Source organism: Carcharodon carcharias, chromosome 10 (genome assembly GCF_017639515.1).
Source record: "Carcharodon carcharias isolate sCarCar2 chromosome 10, sCarCar2.pri, whole genome shotgun sequence".
Lineage (NCBI taxonomy): Eukaryota > Metazoa > Chordata > Chondrichthyes > Lamniformes > Lamnidae > Carcharodon > Carcharodon carcharias.
The window spans coordinates 90225463-90250614 of NC_054476.1; the positions used below are offsets into that span (position 1 = coordinate 90225463).

Sequence of the window (25152 nt, forward strand, 5' to 3'; positions counted from 1 at the left end):
ACTGCATTGCATCCTGTGAGCAGTTTGTAGTATTGCAACCATCATCGGCTGTCACACAATTTGAGAAGAATGTCCACTTAGGGTCGCAGGTTTCTGCCATGGATCTTCATGTGGCTGAACAGGCCAATCTTTGACCGGCAGATCTTTTGGGCGCATGGGACAGGACGTCCCATGGCATGGTGGGACGCAGAAAGCAGGATTTTCTTCCCTTTCTTTGCTTCTTTGCAGCTGCTCTGCCTCATCATTAAGACATTTGGACTCAATGCGTGATGCAGCCTGATAGACAAGCTGCCACCATTTTGAATGATTGGTAGCGAACTCCTCCCAGTCATTTATGTCAATGCTGCTGCACTTCAAGGAGGGCTTCAGAGGGTCTTTGTAGCATTTCCTTCATCCTCCTGTGGAACTCCTGCCACTTGAGATTTGAGAAAACAGGACCTGACAGGGGAGATGCTTTTCCAGTGCGCAGTGTCCAATGCATTATAGTTGATTTTGCAGTTTTGCCTGAACACTTGTGCAGCTAGCTTCAGAACACTAGTGTTCCTTTGATGGTCCTCCCATTGAATCCAGAGAATGCAGTGGAGGCATTGCTAGTGGAGTTTCTCTAGCGTTCTTATGTGTTGCTGATACACAGTCCAGGCTTTACTGCAGAACAGGAGTGCGGTGATGGCAACTGCTCTGTACACTAGCACTTTTGTTAACTTACGGAGGTCTTTGTTGTCAAACACACGCTGCCATATTTTGTAGGAGGTTGAGCTGGGGCAGCTGATCCAGTGTTGAATCTCTTGGTCAATGGTGGCCTTTTGAGAGTGGTGGTTGCCAAGGTATGGGAAGTGCTCAACATATTCCAGAGTCTCTCCTTCAACATATATTGGAGGTAGAATGCTTGACTGATCAGGTCTAGATTAAATGAGTTTTGTTTTGGCCACATTCAAGGACATGCTGAGACTCTTCAATGCAGAATTGAAGAGGTCGAGAGTGGCTTTCAAATCTGCTGCAGAGTTGGCAATGACACTGCAGTCATTCACATACCGTGGATCATGTATGTCTATGGTGGTCAGTTTAGTTTTGGCATGGAGGAAACTGAGGCTAAAGAGATTTCCATCTATTTAATGCTCACACCAGAGGGCACTGATCTTTGATGATGTGAATATCCGCTGTCAGGTAGGTTGTAAATAGTATGTGAGCTATCACATAGCCTTGCTTGACAACAGTCTGGATTTTGAAGGGGACTACTTCAGATCTCCCACTCAAGACAGTTGAAGTCAAATCATCATGAAGCAATTGCAGGATTGTGATGAAGTTTCTGGTGATTTACACAGTCATATGCTTTGGTCAGGTCACTGAGTGAAATCAAGAGTTCCTGGTGTTGTTCTTGACACTTTTGGATTTGTCTGGCAAAAAAGAACCATGTCAGAGGTTCATCTGGAAGGTCTAAAGCCAGTGTGTCTCTGGGAGGATTGGCTCAGCCACAGAGAGTAAGGAATACAGGAGAGTGCATGTCAGGATTTTCCCTCCTATGGATAAGAGGGAAATACCTTGATAGGTTCCATATTATGATTTATCTCCCTTCTTGAAGATGACTACAATTGTCACATTTCTGAAATCGGTGGGATGGGTTGGGGGAGATTTGTGACAGGAGTTTTTTCCTCCTACATCTGTAGAATGAGTGCATGGAACCTTGATGTGAGCAAAAACTTTGAAGAGCTCAGCTGGAATACCATCGGGGCCACAGGTTTTGTTGTTTTTCAATCATTTGATTACTTGTTGCAGCCCTCCCGTTGATGGTAGTTTAACCCTGGATTCTGCCACAGGGCACTGGGGGATAGCCTGGAGAGTATCAGCTGCTACTGTGGATTCACGTTCGGGGAGTTGTTGGAAATCATCTTTTCAGGGCTGACAGATGGTATTGCCATCTTTAAGATGACAAACACCATCCTGTGAGCAAAGTGGATTTTGTTCATTTGACCTTAGTCTATAAATGGCCATGGTGACTTCAAAAAGGCTTCACATAGCATGCTGATCAGCACACTGTTGGATCTCTCGAGCTTTCTCTTCCCACCACTTGTCCTTTATCTTCCAGGTTTGTCTTTGGGTTTCAGCCTTGAGCTGATGGAATGCTGCCTTCTTGACTTGCGACTTGGGTTGTTCTGCCAGACAATGAAAGTTGCTCGTGTTTGTTCCAGGAGGTCACTTATTTCTGTATTGTTTTCATCCAATCAGTCCAGGTGGTGACGATGCTCGAACCTAATGGCCTGGACACAGGAATCTAATAAAACTGTCTTTACCTGGTAAAGGGGGTGGGTGTTTAGACTAATGGATGAACTACCAGTCCAGCAGACTGCATGTTATTTCAGTGAATTGCTTTGAGGCAGAAAGGGCTCATCTTTTTGATGATTTTCCTTCACAATTAACTTCTGTAATAAACTGTATAATCTGTTTTCCCCACTTCATACTTTGCCGTGAATAAAAAAGCTCGTGTGAAATGGATTTTATTCATTTACCCAGAGTTATGTAATTTTAGTTTGTAAATAAGCATGTAATAAAATAATAAATCACATTAGCATATTAATGAAACACGAGGAAAGATACCTTCAAGCTTGGGGATAATCTTGGAACATGCTCCACCAGGATTTCGACAGGTTTTCAGGCAGGAAATTCCACATGGTGCATAGTGCCATCTGCATTCATCATGAGGATTGTAGTAATCACAAAACAGAGCTGAAAAGACAGAATGAATCCATTGTTTTTTTTCCTTTGTGTTATTCAAACATCATGGGGTTAGATTCTCTTTTTCACAGCCTGGGTGGTAATCGGGAGCAGTGGATTGCCTGCCCTTTATAGGTCACGCCTGACTTTAATTTAATGTAAAATATCTGCCCCAGAAATGTCTTCTGCTGCAGAGGATGGAGTTACATTGGTGTGAAGCCTGCAGAAATTTAGCTATTTTGCTGGTACCTTCCAGCAAAATTGAAAAGGAGGTAATTCTGGTAAGAGGATTTAAAATTAACTGAAAAATATAAAATTGTTCTGAAACTTTATTTCATTCATTATTCTGCTTATAATTATTATTGTGGAACACTGTTCTGAATCCTACTTAAAGCACATCACGAGAACACAAGGAGCAGGAGAAGACCATATGGCTCATCAAGCCCCCTCTGTCATTAAATACTTTCATGGCTGATCTTGGACTTCAATCCTACCTTCCTGCCCACTCCTCATATCCCTTGATTCTCTGAGAGACCAAACATCTGTCTATCCCAGCCTTAAATGTATTCAATAGTGGAGCATCCACAACCCTCTGGGGTAGAGGATTCCAAAGATTCACAACCCTCTGAGTGAAGAAATTTCTCCTCATCTCAGTCCTAAATGATCAGCCCCTTATCCTGAGACTTGCCTGTTTTTGAATCCCCGACCAGCAGAAACAATCTCTCGGCGTCCACTCTATCAAACCCCTTCAGAATATTGAATGCTTCAATGAGATTGCCCCTCATTCTGCTAAACTACACAGAGTATTTGCCCAATTTACTCAGCCTTTCATCATAGTACAACCCCCTCATCCCAGGGACCAATCTACTGAACCTTCACTGTACCACCTCTAATGCAACTATATCCTTCCTTAAAAATGGACCAAAGCTGCACACAGTATTCCAGATGTGGTCTCACCAAAGCATGGCTTCTTTATTCCTGCAATCCAGTCCTCTTGCAATAAAGGCCAACATGCCATTTGCCTTCCCAATTGTTTGCTGTACCTACATGCTAACTTTCTGCATTCCTTGTACGAGCGTATAAACATACGTACATACGAATTAGGAGCAGGAGTAGGCCACTCAGCTCCTCGGGCCTGCTCCGCCATTCAATAACATCATGATTGATCTGATTTTAACTTCAACTCCACATTCATGCCTACTCCCAATAACCTTTCACCTCCCTTGTTAACAAAGAATCTATCTACCTCTGCCTTAAAGATATTCAAGGATTCTGCCTCAAGCACCTTTTGAGGAAGATAACTCCGAAGCCTCACAACCCTCTGAGAGAAAAAAATGTACCTCATCTCCGTTTTAAATGGGAGACCCCTTATTTTTAAATAGTTATCCCTAATTCTAGATTCTCCCACAAGAAGAAACATCTTCTCCACCTCCGCCCTGTCAAGACCTCTCAGGATCTTATATGTTTCAGTCAAGTCGCCTCTTACCCTTCTAAACTCTAGCAGATTCAAGCCTAACCTGTCCAAACTTTCATCATAAGACAACCCACCCATTCCTGGTATTGATCTAGCAAACCTTCTCTGAACAGCTTCCAATGCATTTACACCTTTCATTAAATAAGGAGACCAGTACTGTACACAATACTCCAGATTTGGTCTCACCAATGCCCTGTATAACTAAGCATAACCTCACTACTCTTGTATTCAATTCACCTCACAATAAACAATAACATTCTATTAGCTTTGCTAATTAACTGCTGTACCTGCATACTAACCTTTTGTGATTCATGCACTGGGACACCCAGATCCCTCGGAATCTCAGAGCTTTGCAATCTCTCACCATTTAGATAAAATGTTTATTTGTCCTGTCAAAATGTAGAACCTCACAATTTTCCCACATTATACTCCATTTTCCAGATCTTTCCCCACTCAACTACCTATCAATATCCTTCTGTAGCCTCCTTATGTCAACTTCACAACTTACTTTCCGACTTTTCTTTGTGTCAGTAGTAGATTTAGCAACCGTACCATTGGCTCCATCATCCAAGCCATTTATATAAATTGTAAAAAGTTGAGGTCCCAGCACTGATTCCTGTGGCACACCACTCGTTACATCTTGCCAACCTGAAAATAACCCATTTATGCCAACTCTCTGCTTCCTGTTCGCTAGCCAATTTTCTATCCATGCCAATATGTTAACCCCTACACCATGAGCTTCTATTTTCCACAATAACCTTTGATGAGGCACTTTATCAAAATCTAAGTACAGCATATCCACCAGATCCCATTTATTCTCATCACCTGTTACTCCTCCAAAGAGCTTCAATAAATTAATTAAACATGATTTCCCTTTCACAAAACCATGTTGACTCTGCCTGGTTGCCTTGAATTTTTCTAAGTGCCCTGCTATAACACCTTTAATAATAGCTAACATTTTCCCTATGACAGATGTTAAGCTAACTGGCCAGTAGTTTTCTGCTTCCTGTCTCCCTCCCTTTTTGAATAAAGGAGTTGCATTTGCTATTTTCCAATCTAATGGAACCTTCCCCGAATCTAGTGAATTCTGGAAAATTAAAACCAACCCATCAACCATCGCATTAGCCACTTCCTTTGAGACCCTATGATGAAATCTATCAGGACCCTGGGACTTGTCAACCACAGTTCCAACAATTTGCTAAGTACCACTTCCCTGGTCATTGTAATTTTCTTGAATTCCTCCATCCCTTCCAATTCCTGATTGACAGCTATTTCAGGGATGTTACTTGTATCTTTCATAGTGAAGACCAATGCAAAATATTCAATTAATCTGCCATTGCCTTATTTTCCATTATTGACTCCCTAGACTCACTTACTAGGGGACCAACACTCACTTTGTTAACTCTTTTCTTTTTTAAATATCTATGGAAACTTTTACTATCTGTCTTATATCTCTAGCTAGCTTTCTCTCGTACTCTAACTCTTCCCTCGTTATCAATCTTTGGGTCATTCTTTACAGTTTTTTTTATATCTTCTGACCTGCCACCCATCTTTGCACAATCATATGCTTTTTATTTTAAGTTTGACACTAGCTTTAATTTCTTAAGTTAACCACGGATGGTGGATCCTATTCTTGGAATTTTTCTTTCTCATTGGGAGGTACCAATTCTGTAAATTCTGAAATATCCGCTTACATGTCTGCCACTGCATCTCTATTGACCTCTCCCTTTACCTAATTTGTCAGTTCACTTTTGCTAGCTCTGCTTTCATGCCCTCGTAATTGCCCTTATTTAAGTTTAAAATGCTATTCTTAGACACACTCTTCTCTCCCTCAAATTGAATGTAAAAATCAATCATACTATGATCACTGCTACCCAGGGTGCCTTCACTATGAGGTCATTTATTAATCCTAGCTTGTTGCACAATACCAGGTCTAGTATAGCCTGCTCTCTGGTTGGCTCTAGAATGTGCTGATCTAAGAAATTATCCCAAAAACATTCTATGAATTTGTCATAGAAACCTTTTCCCATTTGATTGTTCCAGTCTATATGTAGATTAAAATCCCCTATGATAATCAATGTACCTTTCTGACAAGCTCCCACTATTTCTTCTTTGATACCCCAACCTACCATATGATTACTGTTAGGGGGCAAGCGACTTCTTGCCTTTATCATTCCTCATCTCTACCCAACTGCTTCTGTATCCTGGTTTCCTGAACTTAGGTTGTCCCTGTCTATTGTGCTAATGTCATCTTTAATTAAAAGAGCCACCCCTCCACCTTTTCCTAACTTTCTATCCTTCCTAAAAGTCATATACCCTTCAATATTATTCAGGTCTCAATCTATACCATCCTGCAGCACGTCTTTGTAACATCTATTAAATCATACTTATTCATCTCTATTTGCACTGTCAGTACATCTGTTTTGTTCCAAATGCTACCCGCATTCAAATACAAAGCCTTAAGTTTTGTCCTTTTGTTATTTTTGTAACCTCTAGTCTTATCTGTTAGTTTACTCTTAGACTTGTACTCTCTGTCCCTTCCGGTCACTGTTTGTTGATCATTTACCATATTAATACTTTTCTCTCTTACCTTGTCTCTACTCTTTGATATAGCACATTTTCCCATATTTGAACCCTTGCTCCCACTATTCAGTTGCAAACCCTCTCTACTTCCCTAGTTATGTGATTCACAAGAACACTTGTCCCAGCATGGTTCAGGTGTAGACCTTCCCGAAAGTACAGATCCCACTTTCCCCAGTATTGGTGCCAGTACCCCACGAATTGGAACCGACTTCTCCCACACCAGTCTTTGAGCCATGTATTAATCTCTCATTCTTATTTGACCTATGCCAATTTGCATGTGGCTCAGGTAATATCCAGAGATGATTACCTTTGAGGCTCTGCTTCTTACTTTGGTACCTAGGTCATTATACTGACTATGCAGAACCCCCTTCCTCATCCTGCCTTTGTTGTCGGTACCTACATGGACTGGATCATTCCCCCTTGCACTGCACATCCAAGTCTGTTTGAACATCAACATTTACAAGTTTTGTGCTTTTTAAAAAATGTTCTTTTTTATATTTGTACAACCAAAGTGAATAACTTCATACTTCCCCACATATACTCCACCTGCCATCTTGTTGCCTACTCACTTAACCTGTCTATATCTCTTTGCACCCTCTCTGTGCCCTCTCCACAGCTTACCTTCCCACCTTGCTATGTATCATCATCAAACTTAGATTTATTACTCTTCATCCAAGTCTTTAATATAGATTGTAAATAGGTGGGACCCCAGCACTGATCCTTGCGGCTCTCCAGTGTTCACTGCCTGCCAACTTGAAAATGCCCAGTTTATGGCCACTCTCTGCTTCACATCCGTTAACCAATTCTCTATCTGTTATCTATATATCACCCACAACTCAATGAGCCCTTATCTTGCTTCTTAATCTTTTGTGAGGCAACTTATCAAATGCCTTTTAGAAATCCAGGTATACTACAGCCATTGGTTCCCCTTCATCTACCTGACTAGTTACATCCTCAAAAAACTCTAATCAATTTGTCAAACAGGATTTCCCTTCTGTAAAACCATGCTGTCTTGTTCTATTTATACTACACTTTTCTAAGTGCATTGTTAAGATAGATATTAAGCTGTAAAAGGTAATGAATTTGGACAGATAGATGCTGGCGCACAAGACATTAAGAGCACTAACATGTGTAAGACAATGGAGGAGATAGCAGGATGCAAGTTTGAATTATTGAATTGCAAAGTTCTCAACCCAGGTTCCTGAAAGGAAGCAACAAACTTGTTTGCTACTTTCTCAAGGGCATGAATGGAAAACTCAGGAATATAACATCCTTTGCATATCTTCTCTGACTCAAGATTGGTATTGTTTATAGACTACGAAATCTTAAGAGGCCTGGTCCCTCAGCTGTGGATGGTGGGAAGCTTGATATTGTGATGGACTAAGACCTCACACTGTATATTTTTATAAAACATATATAGTGATGTCCTCATGGATATTTTTAAAATTTTAATAAAGGAGCAAAGATCCTTAAAATGGCTGAATCTATGTCTGTCCTTGACCCCTGAACAAAAGGAGCTGCCTCGCAGTATTGGGGAAACTCACACATTGTTAACTCTGGGGAGCCACTAATGATCCCGTGTGGGTTGCACAGGGTTCAAAGAGAACTATACAAAGGCCATCTGCATTTCGTAACCCAGGTTGGTCAACAGGAGTCTGCTCATCTACAAAGACAAAGGGCCCCGCAACCTTCCTTTCAATTCTTAATGGTTGAGGCATTTAACAATCTCAGGGACCCAGATAAGGGATACACATCCTTTGTCAAAGACAGTGTGGAGAGGTGGAAGTCATGTGACATGGACTCCTGGCTTGTAGACCCAGTAATATTGCCTTGCTGAACTGTAAAGCTCAGTCTCCTGTTGATCATCTAATTGGTAATCTCACAGAAAAAGATCTCTGCTCAGGTTGAACACCTGGCCCTATCTGTGCTGTTTCTTCTAGAAATTCTGTACCATTGTCTACAAAACTGCATGCTTGTCTCATCCTGTAAAGTCAACAGCACCAGAAAAGTGAATTATACAGCATTGATTTTCAACCCACCTACCTCTGTGAAGGAATATTGCATTGGACTTTGATCCTGGACTCCTGAGCCCATGTGAAAGAATATTTTTCCTCTTTGGTCTCTGTACTGTAACTCTTTTCTCTATCCCTCTTTTTACTATCCTAAGGTGAGATAGTCATTGCAAACCCTCTTTCCTTGTTTGAGTGTGTGCAAATAAACTAACCCTTTGAGTTCATCCTATCTCGGTTTTGCTGTGGGGTTATTAGTAGAAAATTGGATTGCATAAAACTGAAGGGTTGGGAAATACACCACCTCTTATAAAAAGGGAAATAAATCAGAGAAATGTTTCTGTTTATGGATGGGTGGTGAGAGGAGAAATGGGTGCTGTTTAAATTAACTCCCCTCCTGCCTGCAACAATAAAAAGCATTTGATACTCTGCCCCACCCTCCCCACCCCCCGGCCCCCAAGCCAAAAATTGAATGCAAGCAGAACATTACTCACGACAAACTTCAGGGCTTCTCCATGAAATGCACACCCCAACCATGCTGCAGGCCAAAGAGTAAGCAGCTATAGCTGTACACAAACATTCACAATCTCCACCAGTGTCACAGGCACATGCATCACGCACACAAGCCTCATAATATGGGGCTGGGTTGATCTGAAAAGTAAACATGGGAAAGTTTTGCACTCATGAAAAAATACATAGATGGATACCTCAATTTTTATTTACCAGGGTACATATTCATATAGAAGCACTTACATAGTTAACATTGTGTGGCTTGGAACAGAAGGAATGAAAATGTTACAGCTCCAGTCCAAGCTGACAGATCACACAAAGGGCAGTGAACTCATTGTTTGGGGAACCTTTCACAGGACAGATTATCCCAAACTCAGCTCACCGCTAACATTTTGAGAGCACAGTCTCATAAAGGAGAATTTTCACAGAATTATACATATTAAAGCACAGGAGGAGGCCATTCAGCCCCCAATGCTTACATCCCTTCTATGGCCTAATTCCTTTGGATCCTTTATATTCCTCAATTTCAAATCTTTAATTGCAGCTTCCATTTCAGCCCAGGTGGAAGCCACCCAATATCCCCGTGCTGCTGCTGAGCTTAGACAGAGCTCAGGAAATCTAGGCTCAGACTGCTGCCAGCATGGTTGTGGATCTCAGTGCTCAAAGGGACATGCAGCCTCTTGTGGCAGTCCAGCAATTTGTGATTACTAGGATTGCTACTCCGTGTGAGCGCCAGTGGCATTGTGGAACACAAACCTGCTGCCCTCTCTCAGGATGGCAACCTTCCGGCTCAAACCACTACCATCCCACCAGCGCACTTGCTGCTGCCTATTAGGCAACAAGCCAAGATGGCTGCCATCCATGCTGAGGCAATGGGGTGTGAACCCAGCCACTCAAGGCTCAAAACTGTTTTGTGACACCATTTTCAACCTCCCTCAGTGAATTTCAGCAGCTTTTCACCAATCTTGCTGCAACCACTTGGGGTAGTGCCGCATGGGAGCACATGGACAAGCAAAAGCATTCTATACACAGGCACTAAGGGAATTCACAAGGGTGAAGAACTCCTTTCTGTTTGTATAATTGGATGTATTGTTGGATAAAGATATTAATAAGAAGGTTTTTGTGGTTGGATTTTATTGCTGGAAGGTAGGCAGGAGGATGCTGTGAGTCTCTAATATGGATGCAATTGTAAGCAATGATGGATCCATGGTCGTCAAGCCAAGTAGTTTGATTGAAAATGTAATCTAGGCAGGTGCTGTCTGGCAGCCTGTCCACATGAATAGGGCCAGGATGCATCCTCGCTGTCTCCTCCTCCTGCCAAGGTGACCCCTGGATTCCTGGTGGTAATGTCTGCCCCTCATAATGACTGCATTATGGAGCATGCAGAAGGTCACCACAAATTTGGACAGCCAATGTGTGTCTGGTGGGTACTGCAGGGCCTCCTCAAGCAGTCCAAGCATTGTAGTGGTGTGTGAGCAAACCGATTGTCTGCTCCACTGTGTTCCTGGGGGCTCCAATGCCCCCGTTATACATGTTGTCCTCATATGGTTGGGTGGCGAATTGGAGTCATCAACATTTTGACCCAGAAAGCCACCCTCTGGCTCTTTGTGGGGCTCCAAGGACAGCATGAACAGCTGGCTGCCTCAGAATGACTGCATTGTGCCTGCTGCCAGGATAGCACCAACAGCAAGGGTTTAATTCCCATTCAGGCTGAGGTAGACTTGGAACTTACTTCCTTGCCTGCCCCATGTTTCATGGGGAGTGGTGCCCATCAATTGTCTCTCTCTCTTTAATAGAGATGCTTATTGTCCCTCGTGGATCATGGTAATATCTACCTACCCATACATATAGGAGCAGGCCGGAACTGTTGAATTAGAGGTGCATGGTATGTAATGTATGTCTCTAAAAATAAAAGCTTCTGAGTGTAAAAAGACTTGGCTTCAGTTCCTGGTAGCCTTCACTACCAGGCTGAGTTGCAACAGTGGGCAAAGCAAAAGCTTATGAATTCTAAATATGGATAAATTAAATTCCTCAAGGAAAACTTACTGCACTGTTGTGACATACATAGTAAAAAGGATTCTAGGGTTTTTCCATTTTCTTAGTTGTCATTAGAAGGAGTGTTTGCCCCTTTGCTTTGAAAGATATTTTGCTCTTGGCAATTGTTACAAGTCCACTACACAGGAAGATGGAAACTATTATTGCTCTCACACATAATTGTTTGAAGATTAATCATATAATGTGGTGAAAAGATACTGTACCTGAACATTACAAGCTTTGAATGGTCCATTCTTGATAATGCTGCACTGTTTCTGAGCCCATGCATCTCGATGGGTGTTAACTGAACAAGGGTATTTGTTTTTCTTTACATTTGTGCAGGACGGTGACACCTTCCAGCTGTTTCCAAACTCCTCCGCGTTTACAACCACCAACTGGTTTCTAGTGGTAAAGTCATTGTGTACATTGCCATCATAATTTCCACACAATCCACAGATGGTACCCTGTAATGGCCAGTAAAGGTGACAATGGTTAGACTTGCTTTCATCCTCTCTTTCTGATGTTCCATTTAAAAGGTGATTTTAAAAATAACTTGTTGGTGGTGGGAGAGAATGGAACTGTGTACCTTATCATTCCAAAAGCATCATAGTGGTTTGCATCAGTCGTTATTAATTTACAAATAAAATAAGTTTACTAGCCCCATTTTAGAAAACCCAGTGTCCCTTTAGTAGATCATTAAAATGGTTACACTTGGTACTGCTAATAGTGTTTCAGTAATCAAAAATGACATTGTTTGACTAGTGATTAGCATTTTGATCTCTGTATTCTCAGCAAAAACAGAATTACCTGGAAAAACTCGGCAGCATCGGCGGAGAAGAAAAGAGTTGACGTTTCGAGTGCTCATGACCCTTCAATAGAACTAGGTGAATCCAAGGAAGGGGTGAAATATAAGCTGGTTTAAGGTGTGTGTGTGTGTGTGTGTGTGTGTGTGTGTGTGTGTGTGTGGGGGGGGAGGGGGGTTGGGTGGGGGAGAGAAGTGGAGGGGGGTGTGGTTGTAGGGACAAACAAGCAGTGATAGAAACAGATCATCAAAAGATGTCACAGACAACAGAACAAAAGAACACATAGATGTTAAAGTTGGTGATATTATCTAAACGAATGTGCTAATTAAGAATGGATGGTAGGGCACTCAAGGTATAGCTCTAGTGGGGGTGGGGGGAGCATAAAAGATTTTAAAATATTTAAAAATAATGGAAATAAGTGGGAAAAGAAAAATCTATATAATTTATTGGAAAAAACAAAAGGAAGGGGGAAGAAACAGAAAGGGGGTGGGGATGGAGGAGGGAGCTCAAGACCTAAAGTTGTTGAATTCAATATTCAGTCCGGAAGGCTGTAAGGTGCCTAGTCGGAAGATGAGGTGCTGTTCCTCCAGTTTGCATTGGGCTTCACTGGAACAATGCAGCAAGCCAAGGACAGACATGTGGGCAAGAGAGCAGGGTGGAGTGTTAAAATGGCAAGCGACAGGGAGGTTTGGGTCATTCTTGCGGACAGACCGCAGGTGTTCTGCAAAGCGGTTGCCCAGTTTACGTTTGGTCTCTCCAATGTAGAGGAGACCACATTAGGAGCAACGAATGCAGTAGACTAAGTTGGGGGAAATGCAAATGAAATGCTGCTTCACTTGAAAGGAGTGTTTTGGCCCTTGGACGGTGAGGAGAGTGGAAGTGAAGGGGCAGGTGTTACATCTTTTGCGTGGGCAAGGGGTGGTGCCATAGGAGGGGGTTGAGGAATATGGGGTGATGGAGGAGTGGACCAGGGTGTCCCGGAGGGAACGATCCCTACGGAATGCCGACATGGGGGTTGAAGGGAAGATGTGTTTGGTGGTGGCATCATGCTGGAGTTGGCGGAAATGGCGGAGGATGATCCTTTGAATGCGGAGGCTGGTGGGGTGATAAGTGAGGACGAGGGGGACCCTATCATGTTTCTGGGAGGGAGGAGAAGGCGTGAGGGATCGTTCCCTCTGGGACACCCTGGTCCACTCCTCCATCAACCCCTACTCCTCAACCCCCTCCTATGGCACCACCCCATGCCCACGCAAAAGATGTAACACCTGCCCCTTCACTGCCTCTCTCCTCACCGTCCAAGGGCCCAAACACTCCTTTCAAGTGAAGCAGCACTTCACTTGCATTTCCCCCAACTTAGTCTAATGCATTCATTGCTCCCAATGTGGTCTCCTCTACATTGGAGAGACCAAACGTAAACTGAGCGACCGCTTTGCAGAACACCTGTGGTCTGTCCGCAAGAATGACCCAAACCTCCCTGTCGCTTGCCATTTTAATACTCCACCCTGCTCTCTTGCCCACATGTCTGTCCTTGGCTTGCTGCATTGTTCCAGTGAAGCCCATAGCAAACTGGAGGAACAACACCTCATCTTCCGACTAGGCACTTTACAGCCTTCCGGACTGAATATTGAATTCAACAACTTTCAGTCTTGAGCTCGCTCCTCCATCCCCACCCCCTTTCTGTTTCCCCCTTCCTTTTGTTTTTTCCAATAAATTATATAGATTTTTCTTTTCCCACTTATTTCCATTATTTTTAAATATTTTAAAATCTTTTATGCTCCCCCCACCCCCACTAGAGCTATACCTTGAGTGCCCTACCATCCATTCTTAATTAGCACATTCGTTTAGATAATATCACCAACTTTAACACCTATGTGTTCTTTTGTTCTGTTGTCTGTGACATCTTTTGATGATCTGTTTCTATCACTGCTTGTTTGTCCCTACAACCACACCACCCTCCTCCACTTCTCTCCCCCCCACCCAAACCACCACCACCACCCCCACCACCCCCCCCCCCACCCCCCAGCCACACACACTTTAAACCAGCTTATATTTCACCCCTTCCTTGGATTCACCTAGTTCTGTTGAAAGGTCATGAGGACTTGAAATGTCAACTCATTTCTTCTCTGCCGATGCTGCCAGACCTGCTGAGTTTTTCCAGGTAATTCTGTTTTTGTTTTGGATTTCCAGCATCCGCAGTTTTTTTGTTTTTATCTCTGTATTCTCAGTGTTTGCTCTAACATTTTTTTAATATATTCCATGTCAGGATATGAATGTTGCTGCTAAGGCCAGCATTTATTGCTCATCGGAGGCTGCATTAAAAAGGTGGTGGGGTGGTTTTCCTCTTGAAGCACTGCAGTTATTGTAATAAAAGTGCACCCACAATGCTGTGAGGTAAGGAATTACAGGATTTTGTCCCAGCGACCTTTGAAGGAAATACATGATATTTTTCAGTCAGGATACTGTGTGACTTCAAGGAGAATTTGAAAGTGGTGATGTTTCCCTGCACCTACTTCCCTTGTCTTTCTCAATGGTGAAGGTCACATATTTAGGATTCTCTGCTGAAGAGCCCTTGGTGAGTTGCTGCCCTGCAACCTGTAGACAGTACAGCGTAATGCAGACACACCACCACAACCTGATATGGGTGAGGTGGAGGAGTCCTTTAGATGTTTAGACTCGTGGGTAAGTTGATGATCAAGTGAGTTGCTTTGTCTGGGATGGCATCAAGCTTTTTGAGGGTTGTTTGAGCTGCAGTCATCCAGGCAGGTGCCTTGTGGATGACAAGCTTTGAGGGATAAGGAGGTGAGCCTCTCACTGCTGAAAACCTAGTCTTTCACCTGTTCTAATAGCCAAAGCATTTATCTGGGCTGGGCAAGGGGGTAACCCTGAAGATGTTGATGATAAGGGACTCAGCAAAGGCATTACTTGGCATTTGTATTGTAGAAATGGTACTTGACGCTCATCAACCCAAAGCAGTCAATGAACAAGAGAAAATAAAGATTCGTTATATAGATCAGTAGTTATGAGTGTTGGATATTCAGTCTGTTAAAAATAAGCAAAAAGATCTTTGCAGTTCTAATGATTCATTGCAATGATGCTGTAGTAAATAGAGAATCAATAATAGTCACTCTAGTCATCTTACTCACTCCATTTATTCTCATGAAATAAGATGTCAAAACATTAATTATTTCCATATTTAGTACTGTTTTAATACTGTAATGCTCAGTAATGGTGATTATATCAAAGTTAAATCATCCAAAGATCTGAATTTTAAATTGAATAGGTTATTTATTCCCAGTGCATGTTATTCTCTAAAATCAACAGGAAGGCTAGCTTCTCCTCCAGTATTTCTTATTGGTGCATCTTGATCGCAATTAGTTTCCAGGTATGTTTCATGTATTTTTGTTTATATTCAGTTAGAGAAGGTCCCAAAGTTCCCCACTGGATGGTAAGTTGTGAAAATCAAGCTCAGGCAATGAAAATTGTAACAGGAAACCACAATGCTAACGCAACGTGGCAGTGTATGTTATGTCAGCTATTAACTGTCACTCCACCTCAGAGCAATTAATCATATGTGAATGGGTTTGAGATATTTCTACCAAGAACAATGATAATGGGTGTTGTCAATGTAAGACTTACTTGTTCAAAAGATTTCAAGTTAATATAAACAGCATCTTTTGTAATATCATCAAGGTTCAAGAATAAGCACTTACCTTAAAGGAGTGACTGAGTTTAATAGTCAAGCTTGTTTTTTTGTCCCAGATCAATACCAGTCCATTTTTCATTTCAATTACAAGGTAAATGCCAAGATAACGCACTTCATATGGAATGTGTTTTCTGCTACTAAGTTTCACCACTTCAACCTTTCCATCTGAGAGTTTTATTTCAAAGTTCTGAAAGGTTTTAAACAATCATATTAGAAAAATATCACATAAGACAGCCGCACACAAATTACACCATCCATCTATTGGGCTGGGCCTGATCAGAAAATTATACTGTGTTATAATGACACATGGAGTTATTAATGTACAACTTGTCCAGCAAGTTCAGGGGATTAAGAAATTAATTGTGAACCTCCAGAATTTACTGATCAATTTATGCTGCTCCACTGTTTGCTTTGTACAAAAGGCATCTCACCCTTCTCAGCATAATGTTTAAGATCTCTCTGCATTTGAAAATGAAGTGCCCATTAAGCTCATCACAGAAAATTCAGTCTGATGATCACAACACAAGTGCCTTTTTAATGACATGATTTTCCAATGCCAATCGACTCTCTGCTCCAGAAATGGAGCAATTGAAACTGTGGAGTCTCTTTCCTTTGGGTGGTTAACTGTTCTTAGAGATTTTTAAAATAATCAAGTTATATATTTTTTATTTTTGTTCTTACTGTTACTTTATGCCTCTTTTCTCTTTCTTAACCTGACCTTCCTCTCCACTTTATTTCACATTCTGCACTGATTAGATTCTAATTCACCCATTTCGAGAGATCCAGTTCTCAGTCTCTGGTTCTTTCTCAATCCTTAAATCTAATTGGTTAAGGAAATATACTGTTGGCTCCACTGGATACTGAAGTTCCAGGTGTCCTTTTGCCGCATCATGTCATTATCAGCTTGCACAAACAGCACACTATGGTGTAAAAATGTTTTGAACTGAAACATGCCTAAAAGAAGTCACTTGTGGGAATGGTGTATGGGCCTCCTAATTGTAACTACACAATTTATTGGAGTTCTTTGAAGGAGTTACATGTGCTGTGGATAAAGGGGGACCAGTGGATGTACTGTACTTAGATATCCAGAAGGCATTTGATAAAGGGCCACATCAAAGAGTATTGCAGAAAATAAAAGTTCATGGTGTAAGGGATAACATGGATTGAAGATTGGCTAGCGAACTGGAAGCAAAGAGTAAGCATAAGTGGGTCTTTTCTGATTGAAAGGATGTGGCAAGTGGTGGGATCAGTGCTGGAGCCTCAACTTTTTACAATTTATATAAATTACTTAGATGAAGGAACTGGAGGGATAGTGACTAAATTTGCTGATGACACAAAGAAAGGTAGGAAAGTAAATTGTGAAGAGGATGTAAGGAGACTACAAAGTGACATAGATAGGTTAATTGAGTGGGCAAAGACCTGGCAAATTGAATATAATTTGGGCAAATGTGAAATCATTCATTTTGGCAGGAAGAATAAAAAAGAAGCTTATTATCTAAATGGTGAGAGATTGAGGAGCTCTGAGATTCAGAGGGATCTGGGCGTCCTAGTGCATGACTCACAAAATATTAGTAGGCAGCAAGTAATTAGGAAAGCTAATAGAATGTTATTGTTTATTGTGAGGGGAATTGATTACAAAAGTAGGGAGGTTATGCTTCAGTTGTACAAGGCATTGGTAAGACCACATCTGGAGTATTGAGTACAGTACTGGTCTCCTTATTTAAAAAAAGGTGTCAATGCTTTAGAAGCAGTTCAGAGAAGGTTTACTAGACTAATACGGGAATAGGCGGGTTGTCTTCTGAGGGAAGGCTGGACAGGTTAGTCTTGTATCCACTGGAATTTAGAAGAGTAAGAGGTGCCTTAATTGAAATCTTTAAGATCCTGAGAGGTCTTGACAGTGTGGATGTGGAGATGATGTTTCCTCTTGGGGGAGAATCTAAAACTAGGGGGTCACTGTTTAAAATAAAGGGGTCACCCATTTTAGACATAGATAAGGAGAAATTTTTTCTCTGAGGGCTGAGAGTCTTTGGATCTCTCTTCCTCAAAAGGCAGTGGAAGCAGAGTCTTTGAATATTTTTAAGGCAGAGCTAGGTAGACTCTTGAGTAACAAAGGAGTGAAAGGTTATCGAGGGTAGGCAGGAATGTGGGGTTGAGGTTATAATCAGACCAGCCATGATCTTATTGAATGGCAGAGCAGGCTTGAGGGGCCGAGTGGCCTATTCCTGCTCCTAATTCGTATGAATGTTCGTATGAAAAATATCTAACTAACAGGCATACCATGAGATGCCCAGCTCCAACAAGGTCCAGCTCAAAGAGTACGCTCTTTGCTGGAATTTGTCTAAGAAAGAGAGAAGAGAAAGAAAGTAAAAGTAAGAACAAAAATAAAATATATAAAACTTGATTTCCAATTGAGGGCCAGTTAGCTCAATTGGCTAGATGGCTGGCATGTGACTCAGAATATTGCCAACAGTGTGGGTTAGATTCCCATTCCGGCTGAGGTAGATTTAGGATCTGCCTCCTCACCCTGCCCGTCAGAGTGGAGGTAATGGTGAACCACCAATGACAAAAACTGCCTAGTGGCTCAGGATGAAGTGTCGGCAGACAATGTGCCAAGGACCTGCCTTCAGGCAGAGTACATGTGTATGACCATTCTTCTGTCACATCACTTACAAATTTGAAAGAGAACATTTTTTTTAAAATTGACATCTATCTAACAAAATTGTTAGTCATAATTTAATGGTCAGGGTGGTGGTCCTGTCCATCGGCTGGAGAACTGGCAGCAACCCCAGCACAGCCTTTTCTGGGAACCACACTGGGGTGAAGTCCCACTGAAGCAGCCTACTGGCTGCTGTTGGGATTCCTGGCTGCACTAGGGACCATTACCCACTCGCTTCTGAAAGCTGCTGGCCAATCGGCACCAGCAGCTCTTCACTGCTGCAGGCGCCACAATAAGCTGTTGCTATTGCAGGAGGCCCAAGAATGAAAATTGTCGCTGGAGTTCCTGAACATAAAGTGAGTGGTGCGGAATCACGGGGGCCAGTCAGGGAGGCCCTGACGATGGATGGGGGTGAGGGGGTTTGGGGGGTGGGGGTGCGGTGATGGGGGGTTGTTGTGAGGGACAAGGGACGTCTTACCAAGGGACCTTCCCTTGCCACCAGAGGGTCCCTCTATTGAGCAAAGGATGCATGAGGAGGCCCCAGGTGTACCCACCAGGGTTTACCTGGCAATTTACCCACCTGGCATGGCCACCATCTCTCATTGGTTCAATGCCAGCAGCAGCAGGAAGAGGCCCTTTAGTGACCACCTGATGGCCTCAACTGGCCTCCTGAGGGGAAAGCCATTCTCAACCATTCCCCACTCCAGAGTTAATGGAGGGGGAGTCAGGGAAGTGAAATGGTCTCCATGCTGCAACTTCCTGCCCCGTATTACTGCCCCCACATTCACTCTGAGCGGAGTGTTAAATTCCACCCATTAATTCCCAGTGCAAGAATTTAACAGATTGCAACATGTTACTATGCAGGAACAGGAGTAGGTCATTGAGATCCTCATACCTTTTCCTCCATTCAATGAGATCAAGGATGATCTGTGGCCTAATTCCATATACCCATCTTTGTTACGCATCCTTTAATAGTCTCAGGTAACAAAAATATATCAGTCTCAGATTTGAAATTAACAATTCACCTCTCATCCATTACTGTTTGTTCTAAACTTCTTCCATGCTTTCTGTGTAGAAGTATTTCCTAACTCCACTCCTGAAAGATCTGGTTCTAATGTTTAGGCTCTGTCCCCTAGTCCTGTACTCACCATCCAGCAGAAATAATTTCTACCTTTACCTAACCTGTCAGTTCCCCATAATATCTTAAAAACTTCAATCAAATCACCTCTTAACCTTCTAAGTTCCAGGGAATACTATGCTGATGAACTGATAGAGCAAATAGAAATAAGTAAATACGCTCTGATAGCCAATACAGAGACATGGCTACAAGATGAAATAGATTGGGACCTGAATATTGAAGCGTATGTGACTCTTAGGAAGGACAGGAAGCTAAGGAAAGGTGGAGGAGTGGCTCTGTTAATTAGTGATGGTGTTAGTACAATAGACGGTACAATGATGGGAAATCAGGATGTAGAAACAGTTTGGGTAGAGATGAGAAATGATGAAGGCAAGGAGTCACTTATGGGAGAAGTGTACAGGACCCCTAAGAGTAACCATATGGTAGGACGGGGTATAAAGGAAGAAATACTGAGAGATTGTCAGAAGGGTATGACGATAATCATGGAGGATTTTAATTTGCATATAGTGTGGGAAAATAAGATGGGCAAAGGTAGCTGAGATGAGGAATTCATAGAATGTTTCTCAGGATAGCTTCTTAAAAAAAACGTGTTCAGGCACCAACCAAAGAGCAGGTTATGCTAGACCTGGTATTGTGCAATGAGAAAGGATTAATTAATGACCTCATAGTGAAGGTACCCCTAGGTAGAAGCAATCATAATATGATTGAATTTTACATTCAGTTTGAGGGAGAGAAGAGTGGGTCCAAGACTAGTACTTTAAACTTAAATAAGGGCAATTCTGAGAGCATGAAAGCACAGCTAGCTCAAGTGAATTTGCAAATTAGGTTAAGGGATAGGTCAATAGAGATGCAGTGGCAGACATTTAATGGAATATTTCAGAATACACAGAATAGTTATATTTCGATGAAAACCGAAAAATTCCAAGGAGAGGACCCACCATCTGTGGGAAACAAAAAATTAAAGGTAGTTTCAAATTCAAAGGGAAAACATGTAATTGCACAAAGACAGGTGGTAGGTCAGAAGATTGGACAGAATATAAAGAAAATAGCAAAGGTTGATAAGGAAGGAAAAATTACAGTATGAGTGAAACTAGCTAGATACATAAAGAGTAAGAGCTTCTATAGATATTTAAAGAAGAAAATAGTTAACAAAGTGAGCATGGGTCCCCTAGAAAGTGAGCCTGGAGAATTAATAATGGAAAATAAGGAAATGGCAGATGAATTGAACAGATATTTTGCATCAGTCTTCACTTGAAAGGGTATAAATAACATCCCAGAAATAGCTGTAAATCAGGATATGGAAGGGAGGGAGGAACTCAGGAAAATTACAATTACCAGAGAAGTGGTACTGAGCAAATTGTTGGAGCTGCAACATGTCCCCGGGACCTGATGGATTTCATCTTAGCATCTTAAAAGTGGCTAGTGAGATAGTTGATGTGTTGGTTTTCATTTTCAAAAAACTCCCTAGACTTGGGGGAGCTTCCAATAGATCAGAAAATAGCAAATGTAACTCCTTTATTCAAAAAGGGAGGGAGACACAAAACAGGAAACTACAAGCCAGTTAGCTTAACATCTGTCATAGGGAAAATGTTAGAAGTTATTATTGAAGAAGTCATAGCAAGGCACTTGGAAAAATTCAGAGTAGTCAGGCAGAGTCAACATGGTTTTGTGAAAGGGAAATCATGTTAAACCAATTATTGGATTTCTTTGAAGAAGTAACATATCGTGTGGATAAAGGTGCATCAGTGGATATACTGTATTAACATTTCCAGAAGGCATTTGATAAGGTGCCACATCAAAGATTATTGTGAAAAATAAAAGTTCATGGTGTAGAGGGTAACATATTGCTTAGATAGAAGATGGGCTAGCTAACAGGGAACAGAGAGTTGGCATAAATGGGTCTTTTTCTGGTTGGCAAGATATGATGAGTGGCGTGCCATAGGGATCAGTGCTTTGACCTCAAATTTTTACAATTTATATAAATGATTTGGATGAAGGGATCAAAGGTTTGGTTGCTAAATTTGTTGATGATACAAAGATAGTTAGGTTAGTAAGATGTGAAGAGGGTACAAGGAGGCTACAAAGGGATAATAGATAAGTTAAGGGAGTGGGCAGCGATCTGGCAAATGGAATTTAATCTCACGTGTTGGTGCAGACTCGATGGGCCGAAGGGCCTCTTCTGCACTGTGATCCTGTGATAATCTTGGAAAGCGTGAAATTGTCCATTTTGGCAGGAAAAATGGAAAGGATTTCTTATTATCTAAATGGTGAGAGATTGCAGAGCTCTGAGACTCAGAGGATTCTGGGTGTCTAGTGCATGAATCGCAAAAGGTTAGTATGTAAGTACAGCAAGTAATTAGGAAAGCTAATAGAATGTTATTGTTTATTGCGAGGGGAATTGAATATAAAAGTAGGGAGGTTATGCTTTAGTTATACAGAGCATTGGTAAGACCACATTTGGAGCAACGGGTACACTATTAGTCTCCTTATTTAAGGAAGAATTTAAATGCATTGAAACTAATTCCTGGAATGGGCAGGTTGTCTTTTGAGGAAAGGTTGGACAGACTAGTCTTGTATCCACTGGAGTTTAGAAGAGTAAGAGGCGACTTGATTGAAACATATAATATCCTGAGGGGTGTTGACAGAGTGGACGTGGAGAGAATGTTTCTTCTTGTGGGGCAATCTAGTACTGGGGCCACTATTCAAAAATAAGGGTTTGCCCATTTTGGACAGAGTTGAGGAGAATTTTTTCTCTCAGAGAGTCATGAGTCTTTGGAATTCTCTTCCTCAAAAGGCAGTGAAAGCAAAGTTATTGAATATTTTTAAGGCGTAGGTGGAGAGATTCCAAAGTCCTTGAACGTGCTGTCACCCTGTATCCATCTTTCCTGGAACTCCATGTTTGAATCCAGATCAGGTTTCCATCCTTGCCACAGTACCCCAAAGTCACAAATAACATCCTATGTGAATTTGATGAAAGGTAAATTATCCTTCCTCGTCCTTCTAGATCAGTCTGCAGCCTTTGAAATGGTTGACCCCATCTTCCACTATTGTCCAGCTGGGTGAGACCCCTCTAAAGACTTGAAGTAATTATTCACCATGTCTGCAGTTGCCTTATGCTCATTGACAATATCAGCACTATCAGTATTCAAGGGGCCCACATTGCCTCTGGCTATCTTTTCTTTAATATCATTGTAAGAAATGTTGGTGCTGATTTTGATATCCCTTGCAAGTTACTTTTTGGACGAACGTTTTTGCCAGAATCTTTACAATTTTAAGGATTCTTTTGTGTATGTTTGCTTTTAGTTTTATGTTTTTTATTATCAACTTTGTGATTCATAGCTTCTTTTTTGGCAAGTAGTGCTCTTGCCCTTTAAGGGAACAAACTGGTTCTGTATGAGTTAAAATCTTTTTTGAACATTTCTCACTGCTATTATATTGATTTACTCATTAACAGATCAACCCCATTTACTGTGGACAGCATTTATCTCATCCAATTGAAGCCAGCCTCACCTAAAAATAGAGTCTTAGTAACTGTTCTGCATTTCTCCCTTTGAAACACAAAATTGAACTCGCTCACTGTGTGATTACTATTATGCAAATATACAGACTCTGTTTGGCTGTAGCTAAATCTGGCCATTACTCACTATAGAATCTAACATGGCTTTCCCCCTTTTTGCCTCTAGGACATTTTTGTTTATTCATTTATGGGATGTGGGCTCTCCTGGCTGGGTCAGCATTCACTGCCCATCCCTAATTGCCCTTGAGATGGTGGTGCTGAGCTGCCTTCTTGAACCGCTGCAGTCCATGTGGTGTAGGTACACCCACAGCGCTGTTAGGAAGGGAGTTCCAGGATTTTGACCCAGCGGCAGTGAAGGAGCGGTGATATATTTCCAAGTCAGGATGGTGAGTGGCTTGGAGGGGAACTTCCGGATGGTAGTGTTCCCATTCGTTTGCTGCCTTTGTTCTTCTAGCTGGTAGAGGTCAAGGGTTTGGAAGATGCTGTCAAAGGAAGGTTGGTGAGTTGTTGCAGTGCATCTTCTAAATCGTAAACACTGCTGCTACTGTGCGTTGATGGTGGAGGTGGTGAATGTTTAAACTGGTGGATGGGATGTTGATCAAGTGGGGCTGCTTTGACCTGGACAGTGTCAAGCTTTTTGAGCGCTGTCGGAGCTGCACCCATCCAGGCAAGTGGAGAGTATTCCATCACATTCCTGACTTGTGTCATGTAGATGGTGGACAGGCTTTGGGGAGTCAGGAGGTGAGTTACTCGCTGCAGAATTCCCAGCCTCTGATCTGCTCTTGTAGGCACAGTAATTATATGGAGAGTCCAGTTCGGTTTCTGGCAAATGGTGAAATATCTAGCAATAGCATTGTCATAAACATCAAGGTGAGATAGTCAGATTCTCTCTTTCTGGTGATGGTCATTCCCTGGCACTTTGTTTCAGAAAACTATCCTGAACACAAGAAATTCACTGCCTTTAACACATGAGATAGTCTGGTTATACCAACCTGCATAAAACTTAACATCTCTCAATAAAACATCTCTGGTTTTGCTACATGGTTGTCTTACATGTATTTGCTGCTGTCAGTGGGCCTTTATAAAACACCCAATATGGTCATAAATACCTTACCATTTCTTAATTCTAGCCATAAAGTCTCCGCTGCCTACTTAGCTCTCATTATATCTTCTCTTATCATCGAAGTAATTTCATCCTCAATCACAAAAGCTAGTCTTCCTCCAATTCTTCCCATAGACATTATAGCTTGCTTTTTCAGTAGCCATCTTGACCACCTTGCATGTTCCAGTAATGGCGCCCATGTCATACACTCAAAGTTGAATTTGTGTCTGCAATTCATTCAACTTTTTGCCTTATGCTCTGTGCTTTTGTAGAACGAATACCTATTTGAGCAATGCGGACAAACCCGTCCTTCTTCTGTAATGTCGTTTCTCTCATACATTTCTTAATTTACACCCCTGAATCAATTACTTTCCATCTTTTAGATTTTCCTTTGTCTATTGTGCCCTTTTGCTTGTTTTAGAGTTATTGCTTGTATTATCTTTACAAACTAAGTCCTCTCCCCAATCTACTCACATAAAGTCCATGTGACTGCCCTATTCATTCTTTCCACTAGGATCCTGGTCCCAACCTGGTTCAGCAAGGGTACACTTCCCTCAAGTCTCAGTATTGGTACCAGTGTCCCCCAAATTGAAATTTGTCACATCACTCTTCCAGTCACATGTCCATTTCGCTAATCTGCTTATTCTCTGCCTATTTGCATGTGGTTTGGGTAAAATCCAGAGATTCTAACCTTTGAAACACTGTTTTTAATTTAGCTCCTCATTCCTGACATTGCTTTTAGCTGGATACTATTAGGAGCATGGAACAAAGAGCGAGTGTTGCTGAATGTATGTTAGGCCCCGAGCCAAACCACCCACCTACCTCGGCTGATCGACTCTCAGTGGAGGGTACCAGCCAGTGTTCCCTCTGCTCCCTTGTGGCTGTGTGGACTCGAGCCTGCACATGTCCAGCAG

The 25152-nt window shown here is 41.9% G+C and overlaps 1 protein-coding gene across 1 annotated transcript in view; it reads right to left on the bottom strand.

Annotated features, from left to right (window-relative positions):
- The window catches only part of LOC121282851 (mucin-2-like), a 261009-nt gene that overhangs the window by 195350 nt on the left and 40507 nt on the right, over positions 1 to 25152 (bottom strand). Inside the window, exons 22-25 of the mRNA XM_041196665.1 lie at positions 15833 to 16012; positions 11544 to 11783; positions 9270 to 9426; positions 2593 to 2721 (exon numbers count right to left, since the gene is read on the bottom strand). Coding sequence (XP_041052599.1) covers positions 2593 to 2721; positions 9270 to 9426; positions 11544 to 11783; positions 15833 to 16012 — 706 coding nt within the window. The remainder of the gene's footprint in view (positions 1 to 2592; positions 2722 to 9269; positions 9427 to 11543; positions 11784 to 15832; positions 16013 to 25152) is intronic.